General features: G+C 31.2%; 1 protein-coding gene across 3 annotated transcripts in view; it reads left to right on the top strand.

Annotated features, from left to right (window-relative positions):
• Nucleotides 1–15,167, top strand: part of LOC127154766 (cyclin-dependent kinase-like 5) — a 77,862-nt gene that overhangs the window by 4,518 nt on the left and 58,177 nt on the right. For all 3 annotated transcript variants that reach the window (XM_051096558.1, XM_051096559.1, XM_051096557.1), the window contains exon 2: nt 9,360–9,588. In XM_051096558.1, the coding sequence (XP_050952515.1) occupies nt 9,525–9,588 (64 nt within the window). In that variant the 5' untranslated portion in view covers nt 9,360–9,524. The remainder of the gene's footprint in view (nt 1–9,359; nt 9,589–15,167) is intronic.

Below are 15,167 nucleotides of genomic sequence, written 5' to 3'. Positions count from 1 at the left end.
GGTTTGGACTCTCATTCTGATGGCACCCATTCACATCCATTGGTGAGCAAGCAATGGAATGCTACATTTCTCCAAATCTGATGAAAAAACAAATTCATCTACATCTTGGATGGCCTGAGGGTGACACTGATTGACTCGACCAATGGCATGGGTTTGGGGTGGTTTGGACTCTCATTCTGATGGCACCCATTCACATCCATTGGTGAGCAAGTGATGGAATGCTACATTTCTCCAAATCTGGATTTCCTGAGGGTGACGCTGATTGACTCGACTAATGGTGTGAGTTTAGGGCGGGACTATCTCTTTGGCTGACCAATGACAGATGAGGGGAGTGTTTAGAAAACCTGTTTGAAACTCATTTAACACTGAAAAGATGCTGTTCAGCTTTAAAATAAGTTTAAAATAAGATCAAGTCTGGTCTGAGAAACAAAACACACTTTCGAATAAAGAAATGCAGCATCACTCAGAGAACGCGTCATCTTTTCGGGAGTTTTCTCTGAAAACAATTAGAAATGCAAATGATTTCAAAAGGCCAGTCATTGTTTTCTGTTCTGAAGGCGCTTATAGTCGTCTCTCTGTCATTTGTTCCCCTCGTCCTCCTTACGTGTTCTCATTCTGTGCGTCTGACTCTAGGGACTGAACCCAGAAACACACGGTGAGTTTAGACGTGTGTCAGTAGGTGTCGTCCAGTTGGAAACCAGAACACCTTAAAGAAGATTCGTTCGTTTCTAGCATCCGACTTTCTTCGTATGCAAAAACAGGCGGCTGAACGTTCAAATCTCCTTTGAACCCGTTTTTGATGTCCGCTCATAAACCTCTCGCCACTCTCGTCCAAATCTGTGGCAGATTCACGGCCGAAAGCGTTTGTGCTGCAAAACTGCAAAGCGGCCTTATTTTCTTCAGCCGGAGCGTTTGCCGGTCTGCTATTTCTGACATTTATAGGCTGACGGCTGTATTTTTAGCTCTTTCATAGAGGCCTGATTGAATTAGTCCGAGTTCAGAGCTCATACGCAGTAAAAATCAGACTGCTTTGGCATTTTTATTGTTCATTTGTCTGTGCGTGAGGATGTTAAGTTAACACGCTCTTGGAGACGGGATGTGACAGGATGACCTGCATTGACTCTCTCAGAGACTTTCATCAAAGGTCATGAAGACAGAAATCCATTTCCTGAACTTATTTTGGCTTAAAAAAAATAAGTCCTTGAGGACTTATTGAATAAACTTTATTAAATGGATAATATTCATATGAATTACATGAAAAAGTTGGATTAAAAGTGAACATTGGAAGTGTTTCTACTTGAAATAAATAACTAAAACTGACGTAAAACTGTGACTGTAATCAAATATATTAAACCTAGAAGGTTAATTTTCAATAGCTAAATTTATGAACAGGTTTATGTATGCAATTATGAGAGGTAAACATTTTAGTCTGATACTTTCATTCATTTGTCATTTGACAGATGCAAAATGAACGAATCGTTCATTTGACTGTATCAGGGGTGCAAAATATTTAGGTGATTTGTGATTTTTATTTTTATTTTATTCATCCTAATTCATCAGCATTGACAGATATTTAATATTTTGGCAGTACCTGTTTATTTATTTAATCCATTTTGGCAGATAATTTATATTTTGGGTGACATTTATTTATTTTTTATCTGTATTGGCAGATGATTCCTATTTTTGACACTTTTTTATTTTATTTTTTTTATTTTATTTTATTTCATCTGTATTGCCAGAGATTTGATAGTTCTAAAATATTTATTTGATTGATTGATTTTTATTATTATTATTATTTATTTTTTAAAATCCATATATCCATATATTGAACATTTTGGGTGATATTTATTTATTTATTTATTTATTTTGTTTGTTTGTTTGTTATTGGCAGATATTTTATATTTTGGGCAATATTAATGTAATTATTTAATTTGTTGTTAACATTCACAAATATTTGATATTTACCACAAATATTTTGGTGATTTGTGATTTTTATAAAATAAATTTTCTAATCATAATTCATCAGTATAGGCAGATATTTAATATTTTGGCAGTACTTATTAATTTATTTTAATCCATTTTGGCAGATAACTAATATTTTGGGTGACATTTATTTATTTTTATTTATTAATCTGTATTGGCACGTTTCATATTTTAGGCACTTTTATTTATTTATTTATTTATTTATATCTATATTGCCAGAGATTTGATAGCTCTGGAAATATTTATTTATTTATTATTTATTTATTTCTAATTGGTACTGGTATATATTTAATATTTTATAGGTGATTGATTGATTGATTGATTGATTTGTTTATTTATTTATTTATTTTCCGCATTGGCAGATATTTCAAAATTTGGGCTGTATGTATCTATTTATGTATTACTTAATTAATTGATTAATGCATTTTTTTTTTTATTTAATTGGTGTTTGCAGATTATTAATTTATTGATTATTTCTAGATTTTTTTATGGGCAGATATTGAACATTTTGGGTGATATTTATTTATTTGGTATTGGCAGATATTTTATATTTTGGGCAATAATAATGCAATTATTTAATTTTTTGTTAACACTGTCAAATATTTGATATTTCAGGCTTATTACAAATGAGAAATTCATTGTAATACAGCCAAATATAAATAAAAATGAGTATTTCAACTCTTTCTAGTCCCTTCTAATCTTAATGTTTCATTCATTTGTCCCTTGACAGACAAAATAAACTAATCGTTGATGAACGATCCATCATACCTTGATCTTCATGTCATCTGGTCATCTGTGTGTGATATTGGTAAAAGTGTGTTTGTTTTCTTGATCTGAGTTCTCCGTGTAATCACACTGATGTGACGGGTCTGTCTCGCTCCATTGGTCCGTTGTTGGCATTTTGGTCTAAAGTGATGACATGCAGTAACTCCACGCCAGCGGAAACACACGCTCACACGCAGACAAACATATAGACATCCATCTGCTTGTGAGTAGAGCAGTACTGACACCCAGAAACACCACATGGACATCTGAGATGCTTCAGGAAAATCCATTTTTGGCAATTTTTTGGCAACAATGATTATGTTCAAACAGGTTACCTGAAAGACTTCTGATAGTCTGATAGTCTTCCTTGTTTTTGATTGTGCAGCCCTAACTTATGTTGAAAACATTCATATCAAACTCCATAATATTCCATAACACCCCTCACCTTCAGTTTAAGATTAGTCAACCCACCTCTAGCATGCAAAGCTTTTCCTACGCAAATATGCTGGTTTTCTGGCACCGTCGTAAAGATGTTGGCTGCACTGTTAAATGATGTGTTTTATAAGCTGTGTTAGAGATACACAATACAGTGTCACCCCATATCAGTTACTGGGTAATACAGTATGTGTGATTTTTATTTATTCATTTATTTATTTGTTGGTTTTGGCAAATATTTGATGTTTTCATCAGCGATCGCTTACTTATTGATTGATTGATTTATTGGTTGGTTGGTATTGGTTGATTGATAAATAAATATTTATTTATGTATGTATTTATTTATATTTATATTGGTAGATATTTGATGTTTCCATCAATGATCACTTATTGATTTATTTATTGGTTGGTTAGTAAATAAATATTTATTTATTTATAATCGATTTTAACAGATATTTGTTATTTACAGCAGTATTTATTTATTTATAGTTGTATTGGCAGATGTGTTATTTACAGCAATATTAATTTTTTATTTTTTTGTGTTGATATTGGCAAATATTTCATATTTATTGGGTGATTATTTATTTATTTAATCTGCATTTGCAGGTATTTTATATTTTGGGCAATATTATTTATTTATTTATTTTTACTGGAATTTGGCACATATTTGAATAATACAGATTAATTTGTTTATTTTAATTGTTATTGGCATAAATGTGCTATTTATTTATTTATTTATTTATTTATGATCATATCAGCGAATATTTGTTATTTGCAGCAATATTTATTTATATATTTATTTATAGTCGTATTAGCAGATATTTGTTATTTGCAGCAATATTTATTTATTATTTATTTTATCGGTATTGGTAGATATTTTATGTATTTAATAAATATTTATTTATTTGTTTTCTTATTTGTTTGTTTATTTTTATTTGATTTTTGGCATGTATTTGATAATTCAGGTAATGCTAATTAATTAATTAATTAATTTTTTTTAAGTGTTATTGCAATTTATTATTTATAATCTGTATCGGCAAAAAAATATAGAAATATTTAATTTACCATCGTATTGGCAGATATTTGTTATTTGTTATTTATTGGCAGATATTTTTTACATGTAAATATGTAAAAAATACACATTTATTTTTTTTTGTATTGATATTGGCAAATATTTCATATTTCATGGGTGATTTATTTATTTATTTTATCAGTATTAGCAGATATTTTATATTTTGGGCGATATTTATTTATTTATTTATTTATTTATTATTTTTTGGCATGTATTTGATAATTCAGGTAATGCTAACTAATTAACTCATTTATTTTTTAAGTGTTATTGCTTTTTATTTACTTATTTATAATCTGTATCGGCAAATAATTACAAAAATATTTATTTATTTATTAACAGTCATATTGGCAGATATTTGTTATTTACAGCAATATTTATTTATTTATTTTTCATTTTTTTGTATTGATATTGGCAAATCTTTCATATTTCATGGGTTTTTATTTATTTATTTAATTTGTATTGGCAGATATTTTATATTTTAGGTCATTTTTAATTTATTTATTTTATTTTTTCCTTGATTTTTACATTACGATTTCAGGTAATACTAATTCATGTATTTATATTTTAATTGTTATCCACATATATTTGATATTTCGGACAAATATTTATTTAATCATTATTGACAGCAATTTTTAACAGTATTGGCATTTTTTGTTGTTTATTTGCATATGTTTTATATTTTGAAAAGCATTTATTTATAGTTCAATGGCTATCTGCAGATTTTAAAAGGAACATTTATTTATTTTTTTTTCATACTGTGCAATGTAATATTGTGAAATACACTTAGATTACTAGCATGCAAACTATTTGTTTTAGTTGCAGTATGCTATAGATTTGAAACATAATCCATTTATCAGTTATCGGCTGTAACATGAAAATATTGTTAAATTTATCTTTATTATGAAATAATTTTTATATGCGTTCTACATAGCCAGGATCTTTCTATATTGAGCACTAACATGCAATGGCAGACGTTTGTGATGTATTTGTGCTCGTCTGAACTCAGTTCTTCGCTGTTACGTAAGTCGTTTCATGCGTCCGCTGGACACGTCGAGTCTCGGCCGACTCTCTCCTTCAGTTCAGCGTGTCGCTCTTTAAGGGCGCTGAATATTCTTCTGTCGTGGACTATTTATAGCTGCATCCTAATTATCTGTGACCCACACGCGCTCAAACACTGATCTCTGCCGCCACACATTAAACACAACACACTGCCACTGAGAAACACTGAGATGAAGGCACACACTCTACTGAGATGTTGGTTTTGGATTCGTTGTTTTGTTTTGTTTTGGAGAGCGTTTGGTGGAAGCGGTAAACAATCACCTAGCAACCACCTAGAAGACCCTGGCAACCATTTGGTCAAGTATCGTTTTAAACAGCAGATGCTAGTTTTCTGTCACCTCCGTACAGATGTTTGCTAAGTGTTGAACACATGATGTGTAACGAGATGCACAATATATTGTCTCCATATTGTTTACTAGATGATAAATGTAATACTGTTCATTCATTCATCCATCCGTCCGTCTATCTATCTATCTGTCTATTTCATATATCCAGCATTATTTATTTATTTGTTAGTATTGGCAGATATTTGATATTTCTGGTAGTATTCATTTATTTATTATTCATTAATTTATTATTTTATTCATTTATGCATCGGTATTGGCAGATATTTAGATATTCCTAGCAATATTTATTTATCTATTTATTTATTTATTTATTAATATTGGCAGATCTTTGATATTTCTGGCAATATTTATTTATTTATTATTCTTTAATTTATTATTTTATTCATTTATGCATCGGTATTGGCAGATATTTAGATATTCCTAGCAATATTTATTTATCTATTTATTTATTTATTTATTAATATTGGCAGACCTTTGATATTTCTGGCAATATTTATTTATTTATTATTCTTTAATTTATTATTTTATTCATTTATGTATCAGCATTGGCAGATATTTAGATATTCCTAGCAATATTTATTTATCTATTTATTTATTTAATAATATTGGCAGATCTTTGATATTTCTGGCAATATTTATTTATTTATTATTCTTTAATTTATTATTTTATTCATTTATGTATCAGCATTGGCAGATATTTAGATATTCCTAGCAATATTTATTTATCTATTTATTTATTTATTAATGTTGGCAGATCTTTGATATTTCGGGCAATATTTTTTAATTTGTTATTAATTAATTTTTTTATTTTATTCATTTATTTATTGGTATTGGCAGATATTTAGATATTCCTAGCAATATTTATTTATTTATTAGTATTGGCAGATATTTGATATTTCCAGCAGTATTTATTTATTTATTTATTATTCATAAATGTGTATTTTTTTTTTAATTAATTAATTTATTGGTATAGGCAGATATTTAGATATTCCTAGCAGTATTTATTTATTTATTAGTATTAGCAGATCTTTGATATTTTTGGCAATATTTATTAATTTATTATTCATTCATTTATTATTTTATTCATTTATTTATTGGTTTTTGCAGACTTAATCAGTATTGGCAGATATTTAGATATTCCTAGCAATATTTATTTATTTATTTATTTATTTATTACTATTGGCAGATTTTGATTTTTCCAGTAATATTTATTTATTTATTTATTTATTATTTATTAATTCATTGTTTATTCATTTATTTATTTATCTGTATAGCAGCTATTAAATATTCCTAGAAATATTTATTTATTTATTATTTATTAGTTAGCTAGTTAGTTAATTAGTTAGTATTGGCAGATTTTTGATTTTCTAGCAATATTTATTTATTTATTTATTATTCATTAATTCATTCTTTTATTCATTTATTTATAGGTATTGGCAGATATTTAAATATTCCTAGCAATATTAATTAATTAATTTATTTATTTATTTGTTTTTTTTAGTTAGTATTAGCAGTTTTTTCTGGCAGTACTTATTAATTTGTTTGTTCGTTCATGTGTTCATTCATTTATCAGTAATATCAAATATTTGATATTTCCAGCTTTATTTATTTATTTTTTTATTTTTTTTGTTCATTACTTGCTTGCTTACTTAATTGGTGTTATTTGATATTTTAGACAATATATTTGATTTTGTCATTTGTCAATATTGATATTGCCAGATATTAAAGGAGAAGTCCACTTCCAGAACAACAATTTACAAATAATTTACTAGGGTTGCACGATTAATCGAATGCGTTTATGAGGTGCGCTTAGTCAGTAAAGCCGGTACTTTGATTAGTAGTAAAGCTCCATCACGTGCGTTCAGCTGGAGCGGCAATTAATACACAGTCAAATCGCGCTCATAACCGCAGATGAGTCGCATTCGATTATGAGCGCGATTTGGCGTAGCTCAGTGATTTACGGCTCTGTGTATTAATTGCCGCTCCAGCTGAACGCACGTGATGGAGCTTTACTACTAATCAAAGTACCGGCTTTACTGACTAAGTGCGCCTCATAAACGCATTCGATTAATCGTGCAGCCCTATAATTTACTCACCTCCTTGTCATCCAAGATGTTCATGTCTTTCTGTCTTCAGTCGTAAAGAAATAATGGTTTTTGAGGAAAATATTTCAGGATTTTTCTCCATATAATGGACTTGATTGGTGCCCCGATTTTGAACTTCCAAAAAGTAGTTTAAATGCAGCTTCAAAGGCTCTAAACCTTTCCCAGCCGAGGAAGAAGGGTCTTATCTAGCAAAACATTTGTTCATTTTTTTTGAAAAATAAAAATTTGTATACTTTTTAAGCACAAAAGCTCGTGTAGCACAGGCTCTGGGAAGCGCATCCACGTATTATTGAATCACGAAAGGTCACGCGGAACTACAGACCCAGTGTTTACAAAGCGAACGCGTAAGGACTAAGAAAGTGCAAGTAAGTCAAACGCTGTTTACAAACAAAAAGGTACAATGATGTCGGACGATTCTGAAGTTGTAGGAGAAAATAAGATGGAGTTTTTCGCCATACTCAGTACAAAGACAATGAACTTAAGACATGATTCATAGTAGTGATGGGAAGTTTGGATCATTTTACCTTTGAGTCTCGTTCAGCAAAATGAACGAATCTTTTTTCGAGTCATTTCGTTCATTTTAGCAAAATATAATTAAAATGTTACGTGTTACTTCCCTAACACATCTACTGCTTACACAAACGTTGATCACACTACAAACAAGACAAAACTATAATGCTATAAGAAACAGAAAAGATTCATTCATTGTTTACCTGGGTCTTTAGTCTATGATTCACTCACCTCACCTCTTATCCGACAAGTTTTGAGTCATTTGTTCATCACGTGACAGCCCCATAAGATGAACAAACGACTTGAAAAACCCAAAGACTCGAAACAGGTGAACTAATTCCAGTACAGAACCTAATAGGATGTTGCACATGCGCGACTGAACGAATCACTCCCCGAGACGACTCATTCTTCCCGAGTCACATTAAAGATCCGTTCAAAATGAATGAATCGTTCAAGAACGCGCATCCCAGAGCCTGTGCTACACCAGCTTTTGTACTTAAAAAAAAAAGTATGCAAATTTTTATTTTCCGTAAAAAATAACTGATCGTTTGCCTACATAAGACCCTTCTTCCTCGGCTGGGATCATTTAGAGCCTTTGAAGCTGCATTTAAACTACATTTTGGAAGCTCAAAATCTTGGATGACAAGGGGGGTGAGTAAATTATTTGTAAATTATTGTTATGGAAGTGGACTTCTCCTTTAAGTATTTTACAATCAATTTATCTATTGATATTGATTGATTTGATATTTCTAGCATTATTTGTTTGTTTGTTTGTTTGTATTGGTAGATATTTAACATTTCCGGCAATATTTATTTATCGGTATTGACAGATTTGATATTTCTGGCAATATTTTATTGTGTTCATTTAATCAGTATGATCAGATATGTATGAAAAAAAACAAAACAAAACAAATAATTTAATTAAATTTAATTACATTCTAATTGGTTTTGCCATATATTTGATATTTTGGGCAATATTTATTTATTTATGCTTTTGGTGATGCATAAAATCATGCATTTAGTGATGCATAGCAACGCCCTGGTATGAAACATCTGTGTCACGCGTCTCGTGTGTTTCCTCAGGTGCAGGTGTGTGTGACAGACATCATCATGCTCAAAGGCTCTCGGTGATCCACTCCACCATGATTCCGCACCAGGCCGCCCCATGCCAGCCCGTAACCACGACGACCACTCGCCCCCGTGAGCCCCTCCTCCTCCTCCTCCGTCGCCCGGCGGCCGTTTGACTGGATGAGGAACCCGGCCTCCAGTGATGTGATGCACAGGTTTGAGGTTCTTGGGATTGTGGGGGAAGGTGAGTACCGGCAGACCACACCAGACTGAAAAAATAGGCTAAAACAGAGAAATGATGCGGAAAATACAGGATAAAGGAGCACTTCATGCACTAAATCCCCTTTTTATCCTGTGTTTTTCCATCATTTGTCACAAATGCTTTTTATGGCCTTGTTTCTTGATGCTCTTAATGGGGTCACGTAATGAAAAATTGAATTTTGCTTGATCATTTGAAACAAGAGTTTGATGTACCATGAGAACTTACTGTAGTCTTCAGAACTCAAGCCTAAAAGAGCTTTTATTGAGACTAAGCAGCAAAAACAATTCATGTTTTGACTTATTTTTGATGTCAGACAGAGCGAATGCATTAACATGTGACTGTTTATCTGAAATAGAAGGCTGAAAATTGAGTTTTGAATTGAATTCGCACTTATTTTCTCCAAGTGTGTGTGGTTGAGTCATTGTCGTCCGATCACACTCTGAGGAACCTGATTTGTCATAATTTCATTCTGACAAAGTGTGCAGTTACTGCGTTTTGCTTTTGGCAGAATAATATCCTGGCCTTAAACACAGAAGTGCTGGTATGTTTTTAGTGGAAATTTGTGTGGAAGAATATACAGTTGTGTTTGTCTATATTTATTTTATATTATGTGCCTCAGTGAGTAGTTTAGGTATTTGTTTTAATTTTTTTTTTTTAAGAGTCTTTAATGTGTTTAATAAGCCGCTTTATTTTATTATACTAAAATACACTTTTTCAAAAGTTTGGGGTCAGTGAGTTATTTATTTTTCAGCGACGTTTATAATGTTACAAATAGGGCTGTCAAATGATTAATCGCGATTAATCACAATGAATCACAATTAATCACATAAAAAATAAAAGTCTGAGTTTGCCTAATATATGTGTGTGTGTACTGTGTGTAATTATTACGTCTATATAAATACAAACACGTTCATATATATATTTAAGAAATATTTACAAGTATATGTATTTATTATAATTTTTATATAATATAATATATATATATATATATATATAAATAAAAATATTTTGTAAATAAATAACACATTTGTCTTAAATATATACATTTATTTGTTTGTATTTATATATACATAATAATTACACACAGTACACACAGTTATTAGGCAAACTCAAACTTTTTTGTTTGCGATTAATCACGATTAATTACGTTGGGTAAGATGTGTGAGATGGACTCTAGGATGGACTATTTGTAGTATTTTGGGAACCGTTTGTAAGTTATCCGGACTCTGGGGTTGCAAAAATTGTTGTTCCGATTAAAAGCCAGTTGTATTTTAATATGTTAAAATGGTCTTGGAAATCCTGTAAACAACACCCGTTAATTTGGAATAACAATATTTAAAAACAAAACATTTAAAAACATGTCATTCGTGAAACCATCAATAAATATATTGTAAGATGTGAGTAGCAGGGCAACCAGAAAACTATTTTATAATTTTAAATTGAAAACATGGGACTTAGGAGAGTTTTATAGGGGGAAAAAAGTTTGACGTTTACCATCTTTTAACATGCATATTTAGAATGTAATTTCATGTGATTAATCACGATTTTTTTTTGACAGCCCTTGTTACAAAATATTTCTATTTCAAATAAATGCTGTACTTTTGAACTTTTTGTTGACAGTTTCTGCAAGAATATTGTGCAGCGCTTTTTTCAACATTGAAATGCTTCTTGAGCAGCAAATCAGCAAATGAGAAGGATTTCTGAAAGATCAGAAAATTCAGCTTTGATCATAGAAATAAATAACATTTTACAATATATTAACATAGAAAACAGCAGTTTTAAAGTATATACATATTTACTGTTTTACTGTGTTTTTGATCTAATAAATGCAGCAAAATCTCGCAGCCTCAAACTTTTGACCGGTAGTGTATCTCTTTGTCTCTATTCTACAATATTCAGTCAAGGTCTTTATATTTAACATGAACGTTGCATTTTTAAAGATCTTGTTCATGACTTATGAATGTGGTGGAATGTACGTCTTCCGGCGATTCTATGTATTGTAGGGATGTGTGTGTGTTGAGGTGTGTGAAGTCGACCTGCAGCCTCTCTCCCTCTCTGTACATTTTGTATGAGGGTGTGGTAAAAGTCTCGGGGGATCAGGTTATTTTTACTCCTTCATCTATCTCTCACACTCTGATGCCCCACTAACACCGCGGCGTGTGTGTGTGTGTGTGTGTGTGTGTGTGTGTGTGTTGAGGAAGTCTGGTGGTGTGATCATTGGGTAAGATGTGTGCTTTCTCACAATGAGTCTTAGGGGTGAATATCAGGAAAATTGTAAAGTTGGGGTCATATTGAACCCCAAAATGATAACATTTTGCCTAAAGAAAATGAAAACCATTTGCACTGTGACATTTCCATGACAGTGATGCACATTAAAAGGCCATTCACACAGAAAGCATTATTGCGTTTTTAAAAACGTGAGATGCTAAAGGGATTAAAGCCACTGAAAAAGAGTGAAGAGATTCACTCTAGGATGGACTATTTGTAGTATTTTGGGAACCATTTGTAAATTATCCGGACTCTGGGGTTGCAAAAATTGTTGTTCCGATTACACTATATAAAGCCAGTTGTATTTTAATGTGTTAAAATGGTCTTGGAAATCTTGTAAACAACACCCATTAATTTGGAATAACAATATTTAAAAACAAAACATTTAAAAACATGTCATTTGTGAAACCATCAATAAATATATTGTAAGATGTGAGTAGCAGGGCAACCAGAAATCTATTTTATAATTTTAAATTGAAAACATGGGACTTAGGAGAGTTTTGTAGAGGGAAAAAAGCACAAGATCTAGAGACTTTTTTTTTTATAAAGTTTACCATCTTTTAACATGCATATTTAGAATGTAATTTCAAGATGCTGCAAAAGATGTGAGACGTCGGCACAGTATTTACGTAGAAAAACAATGAAAAAGCACTACGTGTTAACGACCTCTAACTCTACAAATTCTATTTACCGTAATGCAAAAATTTTTGATATAATGGTTAATTAAATACACTGCAAAGTAAAATTGTAACTGTGTAGTTGATATTCAATACTTTTTGTACGTTTATTTGTTATTTTGTTTGTACGTTTGTTGTTATTTTGATAATTATTTTTTATGATGCTGATGTATTAGGTTGTATTAATGAGAAATATTTGTACAAATCTTATCTTATAGATATTTGTTGCATTGGAATAATTCAGTTTTGGGTGTAAAATAATTTCACACTGCCAAAAATCTGTCATCATAAAATAGGCAAAAGCATCCAATGGTTACTTTTAATATTTTGCACGATTTGGGCTCATAAATTGTTGTTTCAGACCAGTGGAAAAAAACATCCAAAATACACATTTGAGTGTTTGTTTTATTGCAATTTATCTATATTATATTTTATATATTATGTTTTAACATTACTTTCATACGTTCTGCTGAATTTCATAGGTTTTTTTTTTTTTAGTGAAAACAGAATCTTCTTTTAGTCTATGTGGAAAGAAAAAATACTATACATATTTAAGTGTTTATTTTATTACACAGTCTATTTGTATGGGATTATTTTTGTGCCAATAAGAATGAACGTAACTTTATAAAACTGAACGTAACTTTCCAAGAAACGATCAAAAATATGCCACTGCAAAAGAAGAAAAACACAATGAAAATGAAAAAACGAACTCAGTCGCACGAATTTAACATGCTCTTCAAATATGCTTCATTCTTTGTTAATGATTTTCAAAGAATCGTTTTCGCGAATCATGGATTCTGAATGTGTTGCCACAGCTTTCGCTTACGCTTCGCAAATTTTCGTTTGCTGTTTTGGCACAAACCTCTCGTGGGGGCGGGCTTAACAGCGATCTACTCTGATTGGCTAATGAGCTTTTGATGGACAGTTGCTCTCTGACCTGGAAGCACGGACGGTGACGTCAGTGGCGCAATACGTCGTGCTTTGTTTATAGAAACTATCAGAACTGTTGCACACTGTACATGAATAAAACTTTTATCGATGTTATTGATTAACGTTACTTTAGCAACACGAACTTCAAGCTGCCCTGAGGGACAAGCTGAGGTGGAAGATGATGCCGCTCCGTGTCTCTCCTGGGAGCTCATCTTTAGAAACTAAGAGACGACCGTAGGTGAAATACTAATAACATTAATACTTAATATAAACAAAGCACGACGTATTGCACACCGCAACAACTTTTTTCTAATATGTGCGCCACTGACGTCACCGTCCGTGCTTCCAGGTCAGAGAGCAACTGTCCATCAAAAGCTCATTAGCCAATCAGAGTAGATCGCTGTTAAGCCCGCCCCCACGAGAGGTTTGTGCCAAAACAGCAGACGAAAATTTGCGAAGCGTAAGCGAAAGCTGTGGCAACGCATTCAGAATCCATGATTCGCGAAAACGATTCTTTGAAAATCATTAACAAAGAATGAAGCATATTTGAAGAGCATGTTAAATTCGTGCGACTGAGTTCGTTTTTTCATTTTCATTGTGTTTTTCTTCTTTTGCAGTGGCATATTTTTGATCGTTTCTTGGAAAGTTACGTTCAGTTTTATAAAGTTACGTTCATTCTTATTGGCACAAAAATAATCCCATATATTTGTGTCTGTAGATTTCATTTACAATACATATCTTTAAAAGTTTTTTCTCCACGTCAGCAGCACTTACAAACATCAAACTTAGCAGTGTTATTCATACCTGAAGGTTTTTACTGTGGGGTTTGTTTATATTTCATTCAGGCTGATTTATATAACATTTCATTTCTAAATACATGGTGACTTTTTCCCCCTTATATTATTATTTATCATTACTTTCATACTTTCTGTTGAATTTCTTTTTTTTTGTTAAAACAGAATCTTTTTTCAGACTATTTGGAAAGAAAAAATACATATTAAAACGTTTATTTTATTACACTGTCTATTTGTGTCTGTATATTTCCGTTACAATACGTATCTTTAGAAGTTTTTTCTCCACTTCAGCACCACTTATTTGCACCAAACTTAGCAGTTTTTTTCATATCTATGTTCTGAAGGTTTTTACTGAAGGGTTTGTTCATATATCTTTCTGACTGATTTATATAACATTTTTTTCATTAAAATGTGAAAATGTATTTGTATAAATCAAATTTTTGATTTATGGAGCGATAAAAAGAGAAATCTAAAATCCCTTCAGTAAAAATCTTTGACTCTAACATGCCAACAAAATCAAACAAAAATTTTAAACCTGGCTCTATTCAGTGTTCAGATTTATTTCCTGAAATTGTATGCAATTTAGCGCATATTTACGCATAAGATTTCAGAAAATGTATAATGCAGAAATATCTTTTCGATTCTTATTGTAATCATAAGAAATATAATTTCTTATTTGTTTTTTTTAATTTTTTCATGAGATTCACCTATAAGGTCTTGATGTCTTTAGTTACTAACGGTCATTATTAGGGGATTCTTGTTATTCTGTGACCAACGCTAATCCATTTCAGATGGAAAGTAGCCCAAGGCCCGGGAGAGAGGTGATAATTATAAAGGTCATTGTGTAATATAATCCAGCTGAACACAAAATAATGTATAAACAATGGTAGTG

The sequence above is a fragment of the Labeo rohita genome, chromosome 23, assembly GCF_022985175.1.
Source record: "Labeo rohita strain BAU-BD-2019 chromosome 23, IGBB_LRoh.1.0, whole genome shotgun sequence".
Taxonomy (NCBI): domain Eukaryota; kingdom Metazoa; phylum Chordata; class Actinopteri; order Cypriniformes; family Cyprinidae; genus Labeo; species Labeo rohita.
The sequence above is the reverse complement of the archived record's forward strand: the minus strand, read 5'-3'. Positions and strand labels throughout refer to the sequence as shown.